The 21,254-nt window shown below is 49.3% G+C and overlaps 1 protein-coding gene and 1 long non-coding RNA gene across 5 annotated transcripts in view; one reads left to right on the top strand and one right to left on the bottom strand.

Annotated features, from left to right (window-relative positions):
• The window catches only part of ZNF384 (zinc finger protein 384), a 23,059-nt gene extending 21,058 nt beyond the window's left edge, over positions 1 to 2,001 (bottom strand). For all 4 annotated transcript variants that reach the window (XM_064505421.1, XM_064505423.1, XM_064505422.1 and 1 more), the window contains exons 1-4: positions 1,876 to 2,001; positions 1,287 to 1,335; positions 437 to 527; positions 162 to 351 (exon numbers count right to left, since the gene is read on the bottom strand). In XM_064505421.1, coding sequence (XP_064361491.1) covers positions 162 to 313 — 152 coding nt within the window. In that variant the 5' untranslated portion in view covers positions 314 to 351; positions 437 to 527; positions 1,287 to 1,335; positions 1,876 to 2,001. The remainder of the gene's footprint in view (positions 1 to 161; positions 352 to 436; positions 528 to 1,286; positions 1,336 to 1,875) is intronic.
• On the top strand, positions 1,948 to 21,254 carry LOC135327259 (uncharacterized). Its single transcript, XR_010387369.1, has 3 exons — positions 1,948 to 2,016; positions 5,253 to 16,866; positions 18,066 to 21,254. It is a non-coding gene; the product is annotated as an uncharacterized LOC135327259 (long non-coding RNA).

Raw genomic sequence — 21,254 nt, 5'->3', positions numbered from 1 at the left:
TGCCAATCTTCCAAAGGGAGAAAACAAAGATAAGATTCCTCCACCAAGTTACTGTCTTAATACCCATGGCCACCCCTCCCCTTTCCCAGTTTCAGTTATAGGATATTTTGTAAACATGCACCCCTATTCACAGCCCCGACTTTAACACATCTCACACTTACTTTACCAGAACTCTGCACGTAACCCTTCCAATTGCTCTATAACTACCACATATGGGCTGGAGCTTCAACCCTGTACCACAGCATGTTCCCACTGCAGTGCCTTCATCATCCCAGCTTCCATAAACAGGCCAGAGATGGGACCTTCTTCCCATTCACCAGTCTAGTATCAGATAGATGTCAACGTACCCTCCTGATATAAACCAGAAACACCTTCTATGTACACACCACAAATTTACATACACCAAATAAACAACCAAGTGAACCACAGAACTCACAAGGGACAAGGAATCTGAAGTTTAGCTCTCAGAGTACTTCACAGAATCACATACTTAACGTGCTGGACTTATACTTCTTTGCAGGTCATCACTTTAATCATAAACACACAGATAAAAGCATAAGCAAGTATACGGTGAGGTAGAGGCTGTGTTTCTGGAAGGCATAATTAAAGTTGGATATGCAGGTATTTAAAGATTGACTTTTAACACGTTTTCCTTATTCTCCACATACTCAGCTCATATCTTCCATTCAGTATAGATCTTTTAGTTGACAAAAAGCACTGAATATGACACTCAGGAATTATTTAAAATGCTGTTTTATATCTGCCTAGATCTTTGTTCAATAACAAGGAGCTTTTAGGCTTAATTGCTGCAAAACACTATTGATGCTGAAGGCCACACAAGATATTAGATCAAATGCAAAAGTGCCTCCACTAACCTCATAAGCAACAAAAAGTCCAAGTACTGCTACATCTCAGGGGCGGGGGGGGGGGGGGGGGGAAGAACATGACACGAGGCATACTTCAAACGCAAAGTCCCAAGCCTGCACGCCAGGGTTGGAACAACCTTGGCGCTTTTCCCTCACACATGCTTAGCCACCACCCCAGCCACTTGAGCCTCTGTGGAAACAGATGCCTGGCAGGAGAAGTACTCTGCACATCCTATGGCTGAATTCCTTCCAGGCAGTCAGTCCCTTCCCCCACACCCTGAAACCCAGGTGACTTCAAGTCCCAAATGCTGCAACCTGCAGCCCACTCCCCCCACCCAGTACATGCGCTGGGGCAGTCTGAGCACCCGGGGCAAGGGCAGAGGGGCAAGGGTCACTCACACAGCTCCGGGATCTCCTTACCCCTCTCACTCTCCTTCCTCTTGCATTTCTCCTCCTTCCGGGGCTGTCTCTGCAAACAAACCGCCAGGGTTATGGGGGCACTCAGGGGCCTGCATGATAGCGGTCGGCGCAGGGCAGGGCCCCCGCAGCCGCCGGCCACGTCCAACCCTCGGGGGAGTGGCCATAGCGGGGGTAGGCCGCTCTCCCAGGAGCCCGGCCGAGACCAAAGGGGGGGCCCAGACCCACCTCCCCCCGCGGGGCCCCGCGCGCACACGGTGGCGGCGGCCGAGGACGGGAGCCCGCCGCCCCGCTCGCCCCCGGGGGCGCGATGCAGAGGCCGCGGCAAGGCGCGGGGCCGGCCCGGAGCGCGCCTCCCCCACGGCGCAGCCCCCGGCCGCGCTCTTGCACCAGACACTGGGGCGGGCGGACGGACGAACAGACAGCCAAGCGCCCTCCTTCGTTTCCGCTTCCGGATCGCTGCAGCCCCGGAAGTGCCCCTTCTCCAGCCCCCTCACACCCACCCTCCTACCCGCCACTCGGCACATTACCGCGCGCCACCCCCCGGCGGCGACCCCGACCCCGACTTCAGCGGCGGCAGCGGCCTCCTCACCGGATAGAGGAGCGGCGAGTCGCTTCCGGATCAAGAGGCGGGGCGCGCCTCAGCTCTTCCGGGGCGCGGAGCGGAGCGGAACGGCGTCATCGGAGGCTTCGCTTGAAAAAGAGGAGGAACGGCGACAGCTGCCGGCCCACGGCAGGTTTCTCGTCAGCAAGAGCGCGGCAGAGAGGGCGGGCGGGCGGGCGGACACGCCGCGAGCGGCCGCGCCGAGGCCGGAAGTGTGGGGGCTGGGGGGGCGACGTGGGCGCGCGCTTACCGGAAGTACGAGGCACCGGGGCGCGGGGAGCCCAGGCTGGAGGAAGGGCGGAAGTAGCTGTGCCGACGGGGGAGGGCGCGCGGGGTTCCCAAGGCCGGCAACGAGGCCACTTCCGGTCTAGGGTGACTCCCCAGCGTGACGTGCGGCGGTGTGGGAGAGCCGCTCGCCTGAATATTCATGAGCGCTCGTGAATATTCATGAGCGCTCGTGAATAATCGCGGCCCCGGGATGGGGTCGGGTAGGTTGCTGGGGGCCGCTGGTTTGGGCCCCGGCTTCGCGGTAGAGCCTGGCTCTCCCGGGCAGGGGAGCGAAAACCGGCGGGAGCTTCTGGCTGCAGCTGTAGGGCTGTCCTGTGCCAGGCTCCAGTTGAAGGCAATTTGCAGTTCCTGGGCAGGCATGAAGGCTCTCCACCGGTAGTTGCAGCCTGGCTGCCCTCGCCTGCCCCGCAGGCAGAGATGCCTGCCAGCCGGGGCCTGTGTGGTTGCCTGCCGCTATTCCTGCCTGCGGAGGCAGTTGGGCTGGCTGTGCGCTCCCAGGGGGACCTTGGGGGTGTTTCAGCCTGTTGGAGGGGCCTTTGGGTTGGGTGGGTTTTCCACCAGCTGAGTGTGTTGTGATGGCTTAGCAAGGGGTCCAGTGCAAGGGAAGGGGCAGGAGTGAGTGGCTGGATGGCCTGGGGCCACCCAGCGAGGTGGTGCGGGGCAGCAGAGCCTCTGGCTTGCTGCTGCTGTGTGAGGTGATTCCTCCAGATCCTTCTCTTGTGCTGGCTCTGCCACTTCCCTGTCTAAGCACTAAACACGTTTGTGTCGCTGGCCCAGCAGAAAGGACTTTTAGCAAGTTGGTTTTATGTCAGGGGGATGAACTGGGCCATCTCAGTCAGAAAAGCGCTGTAGGAAATGGAAGAGCAGGGGCATGGAGTGGCATACCATAGTTGCAAACCATTGGGTCAGTATAACCACATGCAAATACAACTTTTCTCATTTGTAGCCATTCACAGCTTATTCTGAATCCTGACATGACCACAGAGGGGGTTGCAGCCACACTCTGAGAATGATGTTTAACAGATAAAACCCACCTAAGTTTGGGCTGAGTTTTCTGCTGTCCTTTGTGCTGGCACTACCATTTACATTACTATGCAGGACAAGTTACGGTGCTGAAACAGCAGTGAGTCCCTTGAGCCCTGGCGATGGCACAGGAGAGGCATGAGGCTGTTCCTGGGGGAGACAACGCAGATTAAAATTAGAGCCACCCCACAAGACTATTAAGACAACCTGACTGTTGCAGCTCTGCCCTGCCTTAGGCTCGTGTAATAATTTAGGTGGAAAGAGACCTTTAGATATCGTTTGCTTCATTCCACCAATCATAGCAGGGTTAACTTCAGCATTAGATACATCTTCCAAGTTAGATTAGGTTGCCTTCCTCACCTGTGCTGTTGCTTACTGGGCACTTAGCTGAGCCATTTCAGTGCTTTGACCTAGGAAAAAACTCATTTTTTTTAATTGCTAAATGAATTTTCTGCCAGCTTGGCATGCTGGAACAGCTCTTCAGAGCCAGCATGAGTAAGAGGGTGGAACCAGGGAGAGCATAACTATAGCAGCCAGTGGTTAGATTGGCTTGGGCGATCATGAAACCGCAACATCCGGAGCACTGGGTGAAGGGAAATCTCCTGGTGGCTGAAAGGCAGACTGCTTGAGCAGCAGCGTCCATCTGTCACCAAAAGGTGCTGGGGTCATCCTAGACAACACAAAACTTCCTCCTGGGAGGAGTCAGGATCAGCTCTGCATTCTTCAGCAGAAGTCACATGAAGGCAATTGTTGATTTATTTAAATAAAAGGAGTTGGCAATCTAATCAGTTTGGTAATTAATTTCCATGTTAATTTTGGGTTTTTGACTTGCTCATAAATATTCACAAATCCTCATCTCCTTTTTTTTTCCTTTATGTAATTATTTCTGTGTTTGTCAGATCACCTCTGAAGGTGACATTTCTCTCCTTGTTCTGTAACACAGCAAGCGAATTCAATCTCTTGCCTTGGAGGAGGAAATCTGGTCTGGTGCTGCTGTCTCCTTTGCCTCTTCTTTGCCCCAGTGTCCTCACTAGCCTTTCAGCTCTCCTCTTTCCCCTCTACATGCTGCCTAGAAAGAAATAAGACTGAGTCTGTTCAAAGAGGAGGGCTGGCTTAGACTTGGCAACTGGGAGAGCTTGTCAAAACCTTCTATGCCAGACAAACTAAAGTCATAATTGCCAGCTGAGAATTGGGACAAAGTGGTTGGGTTTTTTTCTTACCATGCCTAGAGCTTTCTGTTCCTTCCCCACCCCCAATGTCAAGCACCCTTCAGTAGCACATGAAGCAGTGTGACCAACATCTGTCACAGACATTTGATTTCTCTTATCCCCTTTCCCTAGAGGGAGACAAAATAAAAGAAACATGGGTGTATTTCTCTGGAGAGTACAGCTGATCTAATCACCTTTTTTGCTAGCTCACTGTTGTCCCATCCTGCCTGTCCTTGTGCCTTCTCCTCACTAGTAAAGCGCGTCCTGGCCTCCATTACACATTTCTCCCTGGTGAGGTGTGCCTGTGTTCCACACGTATGTTCTTAGAGCTTCTGGCATTTCATAGCATCTACCAGCTGAGCTAGACTTTTTTACTGTGAGGGTGACTGAGCACTGGAATTGGGTTGCCCAGAGAGGTGGTGGAGTCTCCATCCTCAGAGATATTCAAAAGTTGTCTGGACAGGGTCCTGGGCAACCTACTCTAGGTGACCCTGCTTGAGCTGAGGGGTTGGGCTAGATGATCTCTAAAGGTCCCTTCTAGCCTCAGCTGTTCTGTGATTCTGTGACAGACTGAGGACTGTGGTGGTAAAAATCCAGGTATCCTCAATTATAATGACTACTTTTGAGGGTAGGAGGAGCAGGGTTGGCAGAAATGGCATGAAAGCTCCCCTCCTTGCCAAGTTCTTGTGCACAGAGGTCATCTTGGCCACGAGCCAGCCCCCTAAAAAAGTAGCATGATATACACAGCGGAGTCCCCGAGGCTCAGGGGCTACTTCCAGACTGCTTCATTTCTTTAGACAACAGCTTTGATGGAGTCTCTGATCTGTACAATTTCTTGCCTTTCAGAGAGCATACCATCTCCGGGCTCGATGCTGTATGAGGAGAGATGGCAGCGCTGCACCAGCTCCAGAGTTCAGCCAAGGGCTATGTGTGCCAAGGGCGCAGGCAGACTAGGCAAGGCTGCCAGTTGGAAAAGGGGTGGCAGAAAGAGGTTTAAAATTGTGTGGCAAGAAAATAAGCCAGCAGCAATACAAAAGCAACTGCACGAGGTAAATGAGCCCTGGAGGGGGAGATAGCTGGAGGCTAGTGGGGCCTCCTTCCAGGGAGCAGAACCATGCAAGAAGCACAGCTGGGTACCCACCTGCCTCTGAGGGTACCAGCTAATGCCAAGCTCAGAAAAGGAAATGTGTAGAGAAAGCCAGCTGAGACAAAAGCTACCATAGCAGTTGCTCTCTTGCAACCTTTCTAACAAGCTCTTCCACACAGTTTTGACCCAGGAGGGCTGCAAACACACACCTCCACACTGGCTGCACGCTCCATCTCTCATCCTTATTACATCCTGTACAGTCACATCTGACCTTCACAAACCCACCTCAGCTCTTCCCTTCTTTTCCTGCTCACTGGATTTCTTCATCTCTTTCCTTGCTGGATACCCTAACACAAGATGCCCACCCCTGGACCTTCTAGCTAGTAATAGCTATAGACCACCTGCTTGTGGCACCACTGTATGCTGTGTCCTTGGACACCTTTTGTCTGCTGTCCATATATAAACCATGCTGTTCATGGTGGCTGCCTCATCAATATAGCTGGTATTTTGTGTCATGGGATCCTGCTTGGCTGGCTTCTAGGGCTAGTAGACCTGGCCTGACATGTTCAGTAGGTTGCCTGTGTTGGTACCTGAATTTGCCAGGGGTAGCTGAACTGTAGGCATAGAGGAAGAGATATATTTGGAAAGTGTGATGAGGTAGTGACACCCATTTTAAGGATGGAGGTTGTTCATTCTTGCCCAGGTTTTCATCTGCTTGTGGGACAATACCAGGTTTATCCCAAAGCTGGTATTTTGATCTATAACATGGATACGTTTCTCAGTGAGGCATATTGTCCTCACTCTCTCAGGGAACTGACATCTCTTTGGCAATCGACTGATTAAATCCCCTGGCAGCACGCAGCAGAGAGTGTTTCAGCACATCATTTCTGGCTTTTTTTCCATTGCATGGAAATAGAGTGCATCTTTTCCTATTTGGTAACTTCTCTGGTTGGCGTTGTTTAAGGTTTCAGAAATATGCAGTAACTGAGAGTTATAGTCTCCGTTACCTTTCATGTGCTGGCCTGCCTGAATCATTGCATTTATAGTCTCATCCACAACTCTTAAGGGCAAAGAGCAGAAACCAAATACCTGGGATATACTCTGGAATTTGAAGCATATGTAACAATGTTCCATAGCTTTTTCACTGAAAGAAATAGGTTGCTCCAGACCTGGGGACGTCAGAGTCTCTGTTGGGCAGGAACTCAGTAACTCAGGACTGTTGTGGGATTGATCAACCTTAGCTACATGCTGAGTTTAGTCTGCTGCTGAAGTAAGGACAGTCAGTTACTTAACTCTCTGGCCAATGCACCACGAATATACATCCCATAATTTGGAAGGAGGATAAGGAATCACCGAGTGTATCAGGAAAGCCAGAGGAAGTGTGCCTGAGTACATTCAGCACAGGACAAAAGTCACAATCCCATCAGAAGTGCCTGAGGGGGATCTCCATTGCATGGCCATAGCCAAAAGCATACCATATGTGTGCAGGCAGAACCTGTTCCAGTGGGGTGATAGCATCTCTGTGGCAATAGCCTCAACAGGCTTGAATCAAAATGGATTTTAAGAGATCACTACAAAAACTCTCAAGAAGCATTTTGAACATGAGTTGACAGTGAGCCCTTAAAGCAATGGAGGCTCCCTGCAAACTGGGCTGTGTTATCAAAAGTGTGGCTGGCAGGTCAAGGGAAATGGTTATTCCCCTCCACTTGAGAGGGGCAAGGCCACATCTGGAAGATTGTGTCCGAGGCTGGGCTCCCCAGTACAAGATGGATGTTGACAAACTGGAGCAAGTACAGCAAAAGGACCCCACAGTGGAGGGCTGTAGCACATGATGTTCAGGGATAAGTCTGGAGGAGCTGGGTTTGTTCAGTATGGAGAAGCAAAGACTGAGGAGGCATCCAATTGCTGTCAGCCATTATCTACAGGGAAGTTACAGAGAAGATGAAGCCAGACTTTGAGAAGGGGAGACAGAGAAAGGAAGAGAGACAGTGGACACAATTTGCAACAAGTGACACTGACTATATATAAGGAAAAACTTCTTCCCCTTGAGAGTAGTTCAGCAGTGGAACAGGTGCCCAGAGAGGCTGGGGAATCTCCGCCCTTGGAGATGTTGAGAAGTTGCATGGACAAGGCCCTGAGCAACCTCATCTAGTTTGGCAATTACCCTGCTGCAAGTAGGGGATTGGACTAGAGACTTCTAGAAGTCCCCTCCCACCTAAATCTTTTTGTGAGTCAGAGATCTTGGTTTGTGCTGCTGATCTGCCATGAGCAAATGCTCGGTATGTTCATAACACTGGAAGCCAGAAGTGTAGTGTGCCTGTTTCATTCTGTGGAAATGCAGCTATGATGACAGCAATGTTAGCCTCTGTAAAGTCCTTGCACGTGAACAGCTCTTCTCCAGCTGGCTTGCCACACTCTGTAGCCCTCCTCAACCCATCTTACTTCTGTTCCAAGGACAGGAAGATCTGTTTGGTTTATGGGCGACCCCCTAAGCTGTGACATGCAAATTCTTCTGAACTGCAGCAGTCACAGAAATGCCATTTAACTCAATGAGAAGAGTCTTCCTCCCCACCTCCCCACCTTGGCGTCTTCGGAAGCAGAGAAACTTTAATAACTCCTTTGCATTCTTGGCTTAGGTGTCTGTGTGTTTGTGTGCAGTCAGAATACATAACAATGCCTTTCAGGGAATCTTTATTCTCATCCAGAAGTTCTACAGTCACTTCACAGGTTCCCGCTTCTTAAGAATTGTCACTAACCACTTAGTCCATTAGCCTAAACTGTAACATTTAATCCACGATTAGATCATGGCAGTGGATGCTTGGGTGATGTGCTCCTCCTCATGCCACCTTCAGTGCTCTCCAGAGCATTGCAGAAGCACCTTTCTGGGTCTTTACAGCTGTTTCATATCATTTCTCAATAAGAAGGAAGATGCTGAAAAAGGGAGGAGAAAAGGATAGAAGAGAGGGTGGAGCAAAGCAAGTTATCGTATCAGAGCAGAAGTAAAAATCAAGAAGCTGTAACACATCAAGACTGGAGCTCACCAGCTCACCTCCATATTTGTTTTTTTTCAAAACTGACCTGGGAAACTGCAGTTTTGGGAGCAAAAATTTGCAGCTGATCCATCAAATTCAAGGTAAGAACTCCAGGACTGGAAAAAACGGAGCTATATTTCAGGAACAGAGAAAACAAAGTACACTGGGCAGCTGCACACCCATTAGTGTGGTCTCAATAGAGTGTAAGGTTAAGAACAAATTACAGAGGAAAACAAAATTAAAGCCACAGCAGTAAGTGGAAAATGGAATCCCAGAATGGGTTTATCAACAAAAGCAATGTGTGCTAGTAACTTGATCCTTTTCTTTACCTCCTTTTCCTTACCTGGATTAAAAAAAAAAAAAAAAAAAAGGAAATCGGTCGACCTAATATGGCTGGATTTTGGTAGGGCATTTGATTCAGTGAGGAATGGAAAGCAGCTAGATAAACTGAAGCAAAAGGAATTAGTAGGTGGGTAAAACACTGGGAACAGGGAGATGATGAGTTGAGTCAAAAGGGAACTGTCACAGTGGAGGAATGTCACTGGCCTTGGGAATAATTCTGTTCACAGTAATGGCTCCAGCTCAGCAAAAAAAGCAGCGTGAAAAAAGGAAGTTTGCTGATTAAATGCATTTAGGAGAATTACTCACAGGCTGGAACAGAGAAATGTAAGATCCTGTTCTTCACTGCTGTTACCAGGAATTTCTGCTCTACACAGAGATTCAGTGGTTAGAAATGACAGAAGAGAAGACAGATCTGGGTGCATTTATCATTCACAGGATGCTTATGAAGCACCAATGTGACATGATCACAAAGACAACAGTCTTAAAGAGATCATTACGTTAATTTCATTTAGGATGCTCTACACAATTTGTCACCCATATTTGGAAGTGAGCTCGAGGCTAGCAGCAGCATATAGAAGCCATAATAACACTGTCTGTCTGTATGTCTCCCCCCAGTTCCTAGTGTGAGCAGACATGGAGAAAGGTTCACTTCTTTAGCTTAGGAAAAGGCTGAAATAGGTGAATGTCTCTCTAGAAATCTGTTTGATGGGTGGGGATGTTCCCTGTGAAATGAGCTGTTGTAGAAGAGAAGCAGCTCAGCCATAATTGAGCTGGGGAGGCCCTTTCTCTTCAGACTTTAATTTTTTTTTAAAGACCCTGCAAGTCCAGGTGCTTATTTACCTCTCCCTGCAATTGGTGCGCCTCCTTGGAAAGCAAAGCAGTTTAGCATGACAAGCAGCATATCATTATGAGAAAAGAGATGCTGAATGCAAGCCCACATTTTCCTAATTCATCCCCCAATGAGTTCTTTTCTTAAAGGATAAGAGATCAAGCCAAACTCTTGTGTTCTCTGTGTTGGCAATTGCTTGGTGTTTCTCCCACGTAACACCCAGCTCCTGTAAGCCCTTTGAGGAAGCAAAATTAAAAACCAGCGTCTCAAAAAAATCTTGGGTCTCTGGAGAGCTGCACAAAAGTCCTTCTGAACTAAACGTACTACACGCACCTGCGCAGATAGCACAGCTGAAAGGTTTCATCTTGCTAGTTTTCAGCACTCAGGGGGACAGGTAATGGGTCCTGAACTGGTTTCTACCCAGCAGAGTTAGCTCTAGTCTAACATCTGACTGGGCGGAGGGGAGGCATTGAATAGAGCTTGCTGCGGTTTGCTTCTGCCAATGATTTCTGAGGTTTGTTTAATTTAATTGGGGGAAATGAAATTGGGACGAGACCTCAGGCAATCATCTAATTCATCTTTCTGATCCAGAGACAAGATTAAGTAAACACAGATCATCCCTGACAGATATTTGTTGAACCTGTTCTCAGCAGCCTCCAGTGACAGTGAGAGGAATCCCTAGGCCAATCGAGTCCAGCATTTTATTAGTGGCTAGTTAAATAGCTTATCCTACCATTCAACCTAAACTTTCGCTGATGATCTGTTGATTCCGCAGCCCCGCTGGAAATGCCTTTCCACTCTGACAGCTCAGTCTTCCCAAACCAGTTATGTACACTTTTCGGCAATGGTATGCACCTTTTGGCAATTTCATCTCAACTGTGTTTGTTTCCCGGTTTGTTTATGAGAACTTCACGCTTTTCAGTGTAACAAAAACCTTAAAGTCAAGACATATCACATCCACTACTTCCCCCCCAGTCTGCTAGGCCAGTTATCCTGTCAGAGACGGGAGTTACATCAGCCTAACATGATCTTCCTGACAAATTGATCTTAGAGGAGTTTTTTCATGTAAGAAATATATATTAGAGAGGAAGCTTGTTCCTACGTACAACTACTACCTGAAAGGGATGGGAAAAGAGATGAGGGGCTTGGGGCTGTGGCAGGCTGAAGGGGAAGGAGGCAGAAAGAGTCACGATAAAATGCAGTGCTACCCAAGCAGTCTTTGGTCAGGATCCTGGGCTAAGAGGGGCTGCCAGGAATGCCTTGAATAAATGCCAAAAGCTTGGAAGGAAAGTCTGCTACAACGGTAGCAGTCTGTAATGTCAGATGTACATCAAACCTGTATACTGCGAATACCTCCGGGATTCATTGCAGACTCTGACACACTGAGAGGTTTTCAGAGTAACACACTTGGGCTGAGTCACTCTGGGCAGCTTTTCAGGTTTCAGCTGCTCTTGCAGTCCTTTCTTTACTGTATCCCAAAGCTTTGCTAGTATCTGGAACAGATCCCTCTGGGCAGGGTGCCCAAGTTTCAGATAAATGTAATATTGATGGAAGTAATTTTTCAGATGTGTTCACAACATCATTGGGGAAAACTTTCTGATTTCCCAGGATCACTCCATAGTCCTCTTCATGGTCTAGTCTGCAAAGAGCTAAGCCCAGCAGCGGTAGTGTTACCTGATCACAGCACATCTTGCAAGCTTTCCACTGCTTGTCATTCCGTATCATCTCTCTGCATTCTGCTGTTTCCTCAACAGGGAAGGTCGAGGCAGGTGGTTAGTCATGTGGCAGGAGGTGGCAGTTCCTGATGAGCAAGTTACAGACAGCTTCTCTGCCACCATGTCCTTCTTCCTTGTGCCAAACCGATCCTTGTCTCGTTCCACCTCCACCTGGGATGGGGAAGATGTCTTAACCTTGTTGCAAGAGGGCACAGCTGAGACCCAGCCTACCATCTCCTATGTTGGTGTCCCAGAAGTGTGGCTATATCTGTACTAAGTAAACAGGCTCAGGACACAGGGCTGAGCCGTAATGTACAATCACCCATTCTGTCAAACAGCTGGTGCAGTTTTGGCCCAGTCCGATTGCTGCTGCAGGAAACATTGCCCAGGTGTGGCTGCTGAGGTGGCAGACACCAGGGGCCATTCCCAGGAAGTGGATTTCACATGGCTCTTCTGTTTTGGAGATAAGCAAGTTCAGCTACCTGTATCTATGAACAAGATCTGTCCATTTGATGGAGCACTGTCCTTTGTTCATTTTATAGGCTCAGTCTTTGTTTTCCTGGTGCTTTACAGTGCAGTATGGTTTCTGGGTACTTTTCCCTTGTTCAAGTTGAGCAGACAGTAGTTATGAACTCATTCCTGGGACTTCTTGATAGACCCAGAAGCTGTACTCCAGGATTACTTACTGCCACATTTTTTCCAGCTAGGAGCACCTCTGACTTCTAATACTGATTTGCGGATCCAGAAGTTGCCAGGTTTCTGCCCTGAGGGATGTGAGGCTCTGAGACATGTTTCCTGCCTGAGTTGTCACCTGAGCAGTGAGCATTTTACAGATTTAAGTTCCTGTCGTGCCTAATTCCTATTGGTCTGACTGGGCTTCTCCTCCAAGGCAGGCTGGTATTATGATCCCCACATCCTCGTGGCTGTTATCAGTCTCATCTAGATGCTCAAGAGTCCCTAGAAAATCTTTTGCATCATCGCCAGGCCTCATTTTAGCAAGGATTCCTGTGTTTTCTAGGGATATCTTCTGCACTGCAGTCACCTGGGGTTTTGTTTCCTCCAGCCTCACAGACAGAGTGAGTATCTATCTGTCACAGAAGCTTTGGCTCTGTCTGGGGAGCAGCTGCTGCCTAACAAATTGCTCTGTGCTTGGTCCCTCTCTCCTTTTTCCAGAGTGGAGCCTTTCAGGCCTGCCAGATGACAGCTAGTTCCAGCTTTCTGCACCCATTTGTCATGGCAAGCATGATGAGTTGCCCTTCTAGGTCTGCAAAGTGCCCATTCTAGGAGAAGGGAAGGTCTTGCAGACAGTCCACGTGTAAAAAACTCCAGGAAGTAGGCAATAAATTTAAAGAATACTACTCGACACTACCAAACTGCTGGAGATCAGGAGCCCAACACAAAGCCTGGTTGGGAGAGAAGGATGCTGAGCAGCCTGTCTAGGGCAGGGCCTGATCTGTGACTACATTTCATGCTAAACCTCCTGTAAGGCACTGCTTAGGATATATGTACCTAGCAGCAATGACTATAAGAAACAACTTTCTACACACTAGGAGTTTTTAAGGCATTAATGGCTTAATGCAGTGAGAGGAAGATGAGCTGGAAATGGCAACAGCATAGAGAATCAGGGAGGGAGATGGAGTGGGAGCCACTCTGACCATTCTTCTATGCTTGAAGCTACTGCAATCACCTCGTATTAAAACTGCGAAAATTTTGGGCCCTGGCCCTTGTCTGTTGAGCATCCCTGTGACCCTGCTGGCAATCCTGGCCTGAATTCCCTGTTCATAATATAGAGAGTGCAAGATGGGAGTGAAGCTCATGTCAACCAGCTGGTATCCTTCATTGCAGACACAACAGCCTCCATGGTAAAGCAACATGACTACAGCTGCATAAAAGGGCAAACAGCTTCCTGCTGCCAGGAAGCATGCAAGTCCTCCACAGCTATGGCAGAGCCAAATCTGCTGCGCTAGCTACACTTGCCGTTGAAAATGCCTCTCGCTCCCCTCAATGATGTTGTACTGAAACAGATTAGGGAGTGCCTGCAGTGAACACTGGTGCTGTTCTTCCCAGAGGACTGGTGCCACGTGGTTGCACTTTTATGAGCTGACTCCTACAAGAAACATTTGCTTTCAGTGCTGTTGCAGGGAGAAGGATGCCTGCTGAAATCGTTACCCCAGGATGTCCTAATCGTATCATTTCCTTTGGTCTTTGAATGTGCTGCATTGAAATTGCCTGGATATCCCATAGACAGAAACACCTTGCTTTTCATCACAGAGGTGGGAGTCAGGCAGCCCCCCAACCTACACCCAAAGGAGTTGCTCTCCCCTCCCCTGCTCACTTCCTACTACACTCGGCATTCTGCAGTGTGTCCCAGATAATGCTCCCCTCCGCTCATTGCAGAATGCTTTATACCTGATGCAGCAAACGCAGCTGGAGGGCTGGCAGGCCCGCTGGCAGCTGCCAGCTCCAGAGGAGCAGAGGTAAGGTTGCCTGGGCGTGTACCTCAACTCTAAATGTCCTGTTTTTCCAGGAGTTTGAGTTTTGATGAACTCAATGTTCTGAGAAGGAATGAGCTATCACTAAGCAACATTAACTCTGTGTTAACAAAGGGTTTTGTCATTGAGTTTAAACTTAAGGACAACGCTGGCACAAGGATAAATTATCATAGGCTGGGCCATGAATACACTGAGACTGGAAATTAGAAGGAACTTCTTACCCCACAGTGCGAGGATCTGGAACAGCCTTTGAATAGCAGCAGTGAGGAAAGGAGACTGAGCTTGATTTGAGACTGGAGTCAGGAAGTCTCTGAGTGGGAGTACGCAATGGGGCTGCCTGTCATGGCCTGGGAAATGGCTGTCAGTCCTCTATTCTTATGTAATCGCAGGACGTTTTCATAACATCTTTGCTCTTAATGCAGCACAAGCCAAGAAGGATGCCTGGGGCTTGCCTGGGAATGGTGCTAGCTGTTTGGGTCTATGGGAAGGGTGCCCAAGGGAGGCTGCAGAGTGCTACAGGGCTGTAATTATCCAGGGAGCAAAGACTCATCCCAGAGGCTGTACTGCCACCTCCTGTGAGCAGAGAGCTAGCATGGGAATTGGAGACAACCATATGTGACAGGCAGGCCCAGGCCCATGCACCTCAGGTGACAACTAGGCTTCGTGTAGATATTACATGTTTTCTGATGCGCAGAAGAGGGCTCCTTCATGCTGTAACCCAGGAAAGCAGGCACTTTTGTGAGCTAGGCGCTTTTGGGCTCTGAGGTAGTCCTGTTTCCCCAGGTCCAGCCCCAACCTCAAGCAGCTCTGACTGCTTGCTCTGCTGGGGGCCAACCAGCCCATGAGCCACATGCTGAAATCTCCTGAGAACCAAGAGCCATGAGATGCAGACCTGCAGTGCTGAGACAAGGGGATACCCTGGGAACCAAGGAGAAAGGCGATTGTAGTTCTCCTGGGGCAGCCTCAGGCTAGACGTGCAGCTGCATCCTGGAGTGAATCAGCAGCATCTCTCCTAGCAGCACCCCCTGTCTTGCTCCCTCCCATGGCTAGAGGTGGAGACCAGCCCAGCACCCACAGCCCGGTGAAACAGCACGCAGCTCCTGGTCACCCTAGACTATGGTGTCGCTAGGTACCAGCCTGCGCGCTCAGTTGTCCAAAGCAGAAATCCTCACATGAAATATTCCAGTGCCAGGTCTCAATGGATTATACAAGCTGAGGATAAAATGGGAGTTATAGCAAATTCTGTGGTTGACTGTTTCTTTTCTCTTTCTTATAGAAGATTAAGGCATTGCTGGAGTGACGTCTACATCTTCCTCAATGATGAAGGTTAGGGGTTTCAAGCCTAGCTGCTGACTCATAACCAAGAAGAAGAAAAAAGGGAAAATTAGCATGAGGAATGTTGCTGAAATGGCTTGTATGTGTTTAGTGATTAATCTAAATAGTGTATTGCTGTCTGTGTTATGGCTGGTGTGTTTCCTAGGTGTTTTTAATGGAATCTGATCTTTTAAGAACATGGGGCTCCCGTATGTAGAACCTGTATCTGCAGATCCACCACCAGGAAAGGCAGATCTTTAAGAAAAACTTTTCCAGGAAACAAGTTTAATTCCTGACATTGCAACACCAGTGTTTTTTTCTGAGCCTAGATGCCTTAGGACATTTTACTGAGCTAATGAGCCTCTGGATGGTAGATCACTGGTCAGAGTGTAGCCTGGCTCTGCAGGGATTAAAAATCACTCCCAGTGGGTGCATGTCTGCAGGCCCTCCTAGGACATGTGTTTGGTGGGACTGTGTGCCATCTTCCTTGTTAAATACTTGTTCCCTGACTGCACTAACTGGCAAACTCAGCAGAGAGGCCTGGAAGGTGACCTTGAGCTAAGCCATGTCACCTCCAGCGGATGTCGCCTCTGGATCAAGGCTGAGGCAGGCGGGGGAGGCTCGGGCTGCTGCTCCTGAGATAACTGGAAGGATCAGGGAAGCTGGGTGACTGCTCAGTCTAAACAATGGCTTCAGAGCCAGAGCTGTGATCGTACTCAAATTAATTTCAAATAGGCACAGTAACATAAGAAGCAATTTGCATAAGACGTCACATGGATTCGCATACAATTTTGCATATTTTAAAAAAATATAATAATGCATAGCTCGGGTGGGTACGTGAAATCATTTGTGCAGCGAACCGTGCAGAGAAACAACGTGCAATTATCACAGAAGAAGAAAACAAATGACAGCAACCACCCAGTCAGCTAAGAAGTCAGGAAGCACCAGCCCCTTCCTTCATCCACCCTCTGGACAGATGCTTGGATTTATGCTATCATTTCATGAACATGTGCTACTTTTCCACCAGTTGCCCCTCTGGTGCAGAGAAAGGATGCTGCTCTCTGTATTGTGCCACTACTTACTCCTTCACATTTACATCTTTGGCTTCATCTTTCTGTGGTTCCAGAACACCTGATGGGTCGTTCTCTGTGTGCTTTCTACTGCATTCGTCACTGAGCCTGAGAGATTCATCTCTCAGCATATGCCACTCCAAGTGGTACTGCTGTTGCCTTTTGGGTGCAAAAACTAGAGGCCTAAATACTAGCTCTGGAAGCCCAAGGACAGACACTGACAGCCTTATCTTTGGTGGTCCCAGTGCTGTGCATGTTGTTTGTGCTTCTGTAGATCAGATCACACAGTTCTCAGCTCCAGGAAAATGATGACAGAACAAATAACATTAAAAAAGGAAGCTGGCAAGAAAAAGCTTTCCAGGGAACATCAGGACAGCTGAGACCTTTTAACCTGCAGAATGCACTTACACCACTTCACCTACATTTCAGAGCAGTCCTGCATTTCTGACACATGGATGGGATCTCGGTTTCTGTCTTCACTGGAGCAGCAATTCTGAACTGCAAGGGCTGAGCCATGAGCACATGCAGTAGCATCTGCATCCCCCTCCCTCCTCACCAAGCTGTGGGAGCAGCAGCCAGGTACCTCAGAGCTCCCAGCCCCTGCTTCACCTGCCTTCTGTCTTCATTTACCCATCTCTTTTTAAGGCAACTAGCTCTAAATTTCCATCCTGATCCCTTCTTCTGACCCTGTGTCCCCTTCTTGCCCAATCTCTTAATCCTAGCCACAATTTCTGGTTCTGCTCAGTCTCTCCTCACCCTGCCTTTTCCTGTCTTCCCTCATATTCCTCCCCCCTCATTGCTCCAGCTCTTCATAGTTAGGCCATTTGTTTTTCTCCACTGTACTGCCTGGGCAGCAGGAAAGAACTGTCACAAAAATCCTGGAAGAGGCAGGATTATTCTCAGTTCTTTTATTTCATCCCAACCCTCCTCTTTAACATGGGAAAAATCTCCCTCTCCTTCCACATTTGCTGCACTCACAGTTACTGTTACCATAACTTTTAGTTATCCACAAGCAAGCTCGCCAACTCAAATGGCTATAAGTAATCCACATTTGGCCAGGACAGTCTTCTCCATCCTCCATTTTGCCATGGAGGTCCTGATGTCTGGCAGAAGAGAAATCTTATTATAGAGGAGTGAATAATGTCTCTCTACCTCGTCTTACAGTTTCTGCTGTGTATCCGGCAAACACGGGGTAATGCTAAGCTGAGTCTCTGACCTCATTTGTGTGATATTTATTCACATGCAATATGTCACACCAGAAAGGAACTAGCAAAGCAGAAAAAGGCATTGGAAGGAAAACATTTCAGGCTTAAATAACTCATCCTGATGTGGCCAAATGGGTCCAAATCAATCTAAGGACACTGGCACAAGCCTTCACTGTAGGTGTGTCTGACCATTGCCCTGATGTTTTGGTTAATGAATGCATTCAACTAAACCAGTGTGTGTTCACAGTGCACTAACCTGGCTAGATTGAGTCCCCTACCACTAGCAGAGGACACAGTTCACGGACTGTCCCTTGGGTTAGGAAGGGCTCAGAAAGCTCCTACTTTCTGGATCACTTTACCAAGGCTTAGATGATGCATGAGAGGATCAGAGTGCTTGTTCTGGCATCCTTCCTTAGGCAACCTAACTGGGAAATCAACCATCTCTTCAGCCAAGGCAGGCCATAATGCAGACTTGACCAGTGCATGCTGTAGATATTAAACGATGTCCCTCTGGCATTCAGAAAATGAGTCACCCTGGGCTTGTTTTCTTGCTTGTTTGTTGAACCCTCACAGACTCTGCAGCCATCAAGGGACTTTGGACCTCAAACTGGACTGGCTGCCCTAGAGCATCTTCTTTCCTGTCACTGGAGCTCTACCCAGGAGCCACAGAAATGCAGGACAGATTCCCAGAGGAGAGAATGACATTTGTTCCCCTGCCAGATCCCTTGTGCGGATTGATCTGAAGTTGAAGATGGTTTTGCTTGTATTCTGGTCACTCCCTGAGCATGCTGGGCTTTGGATCAATGTGGAACGTGTCACTGAATGGTCTATTATTCACTGAGCACGATATGCGCTTGGAGACACAGCAGCCCTTAATAGAGGCTCAATTCTGCCTCTGAGGATCAAAGCAGGAATAAACCAAGGGAACAACTCTACTCCATTACATGACACCAAAATGAGTGGCTGCTTGTTTCAGGATTATTCTTCCTGGCAATTTCCAGTTGTGCATTGCTCCTAATTAAACTGCCACCTACAAAGTCACATCCCTTTAGGAGGGTGCAGGAGGCATCTCTAACTTAAGCTGACTGGCCCCCTTGCACCTAGGCTTGCACTTGAATGAGCACAGCTCATCCAGTGCTGCCATGCCCAGTCTAGACTGTGGGCCCATGGAGCCCAGTGAAGCCCAGCAGCTCCACAAGTGCTTTCCCACCACCACCCTGGTGCCCGCAGCCTTGGGCCAGTTCTCTCGTATAGCATGTTGCAAAGGCACACAAAATTGCAATAACCAGCAGGCGCAGGCCCACAAAGGAGTGCAGAGCCAGAGGGTATGGAGTCCTAATTCCCAGCCCAGACATGCCAACTCTAGAAAAGTTCCTTGTTCTTCTAGGGGAGGCAAGGGAATGCTCTAGCTTGCTGCCAGACATCTGTATTGACAGCCACTTCCAGTAGGCAGTTGCCTGATTTCTTTTTGTGATGGGACAATTTATTGCAGGTTAGAAAAGCACTTAGCTGGGGGGAATCCCAGCTTTGGGAGGCACTTTGATTATGTCTTTCTGAAGTGCTCTCTTTCCCAGGAAATCACAGGGGCCAGCAATAACTTGTGCTTGTTTTTCAGCCCCTTGCTGGGGTGATTTCCGTGTGTTTTGATGTGGCTGTATAGTTTTTATGTGTTCTTTGATTTAATTGTTCCCATCAATTCCTTCCATCTCCTCTGCCCCTCGTCCAATGTGCTCCTCTGCTCTAGTGCCTCGTCAGAGAGTGAGAAGGAAAGGGGGTCCTGGGGAAGGAGGCAGGGCTGGAAGCAGGTTGGAAGGATGGGAAGTCAGTGTGAGCAGGTGGGCAAGAGAGACAGATCAAGGAGTGGTGATGGGAAGGGACTGCGCCAGGCACTCAATGTGTCAGAAAGCCAGAAGAAAAAGGAGCAACTCATGGAGCTTCTCCTGTGAGGCAGGGAGCGAGTCCTGGTGGAGAAAAGCAGTATTTCACTGAGTGCTGGCAGCCTCTGTCTCTGCTGAGAGGACAACAGAGAAAAAGCATCTGATAACAGAGAAGCCATCAGCAAGGGCTGAAGCTCTAGCTGGAAGCAGATGAGGTTTGTATAAGACATTTTGCTGTACTGATGAGTTTATGAGTCTTTAATTTCAGGACCATAAGAATATATCACCTCTTCAGTCAAGTCTTCCTTGCCCGCCCAGCCCAAGAGCCTCCATGTGTAATTAATTGGAGATGATCACCCTGGAAGAAGGGTCTGACAAGCCATCTATAATAACAAGGATGAAGAGACTTCTTCCTCCTGCACTCAGCACAGGAGCAAAAATAGATGTCATTCTGCCTCTCATGAGCACAGGCCCTGCGACAGCTGCCACAGGCACGTGTCTGCTTGCTGATGGGCCTGGGGCCACCTCCAGTCCACAGAGGCCCTGTGCAGTAAGCGAGGTGCCACTTGGAGGGCGGCTGACCCTGCAGTGATGCTGAGTGTGGTCTCTACCTCCAGGGATCGCGTGTTGTCAGTGGAGCACCCACTTCCCAGTCCTGGTGGGTTACAGCCCCCGCTCAGCAACACAGCTGCCCTCTGCAGTGGGCAGAGACTCAAGGGAAGGACCTGGGGAAGATGCATAGAGGCCCCAGAAGATCAGGAGGAGGCATCCTGCTTCAGCACAGTGCAGTCCCCAGACATTACCTGGAAGTACAGCTCCTATCAGTGGTATGAATAGGCTCCAGGACAGCAATGACTGGGCTCTTGGTTCCTTGACTGGGCAGAGGCCTGAAGAAAGGAGGTCTGTCTCCTCTAGCAGAAGCACCAGGGAAATATTTGGGGAGGGAGAAAGAGCACGGAGCTATTTTCAGTAAGACATGGCTTAGAGGAGGTGTCAGGCTCGCTTTATCCTCCTTGCAGCAGGCAGAGACCCCAGGACAGTGTCTGAAGCCAGGTCTGGGCTAGAGAGCCTGCTCCTTCCTCCAGCAGGAGAGCAGCAGAGCAAGGACATCTCCAGTGCCTAGCAAGATTCAGACAGTGAGTGGGCAGGGGAGTAGGGGGCCAGGTGCCATCCCCAGTGCCTGGCAATCCTCATGCAATTGCCAGGGAACACAGCCCTTAAAATCTGCCACGATGTCTGCTGCTGGTCTGTAGCATCCCCCTGCTTGCCCACCCCTGTGCTGATAGCTGCCAGAGCTTGTGAAGTGGGAGAGTTATGGGAGACAAGGATGCTTAATTACAGAGCAGCCCTGGAAACCAGCAACGGCAGCGGCACTGTGGCCAGGAGGGGAGGCAGCAGGGCTGTAAATAGAAAATGCGGAGGCAGCCGCGGGGAACAGAGTGAGGGAGGTTTCTGCTCCTGCATTTCTCTGCCTCCCTCCCTTCCTTTCAGCTTCTCTCACCTCTCACAGCAATCCTGGCTCCCAGCATGAACCAACGTGTTACAAGCAGTCCCTTAGTGTGGCCTGGAAACAGCAGCTTCAGTGCCAAAACAGCCACTCAGGGCTGAGAAGTTGGTGTGTGAGGCCCCAGCAGCCTCCTCAAGCAGGGGATGCCTCCCGTGGAAATCTGTGAGAAGGCTTGAATGGCCTCATCAGCTTGTGAGGAGACCCAAGTGAGACAGACATGGGACCAAACTGTCCTGTCTAACCACCTAGAGCAGGCCACAGGATGCCAAATGTCTGGACCCCAATCCCTCTACAGCGTCCGCAGAGGGAAGTCCTTCTCCTCCCACCCTTGACCTTTCCATTATGGCCTCTTCTAAGCAGCAAGAGCTCAGTTTTCAG

This window comes from Dromaius novaehollandiae, chromosome 1, assembly GCF_036370855.1.
Source record: "Dromaius novaehollandiae isolate bDroNov1 chromosome 1, bDroNov1.hap1, whole genome shotgun sequence".
NCBI classification, from domain to species: domain Eukaryota; kingdom Metazoa; phylum Chordata; class Aves; order Casuariiformes; family Dromaiidae; genus Dromaius; species Dromaius novaehollandiae.
The sequence above is the reverse complement of the archived record's forward strand: the minus strand, read 5'-3'. Positions and strand labels throughout refer to the sequence as shown.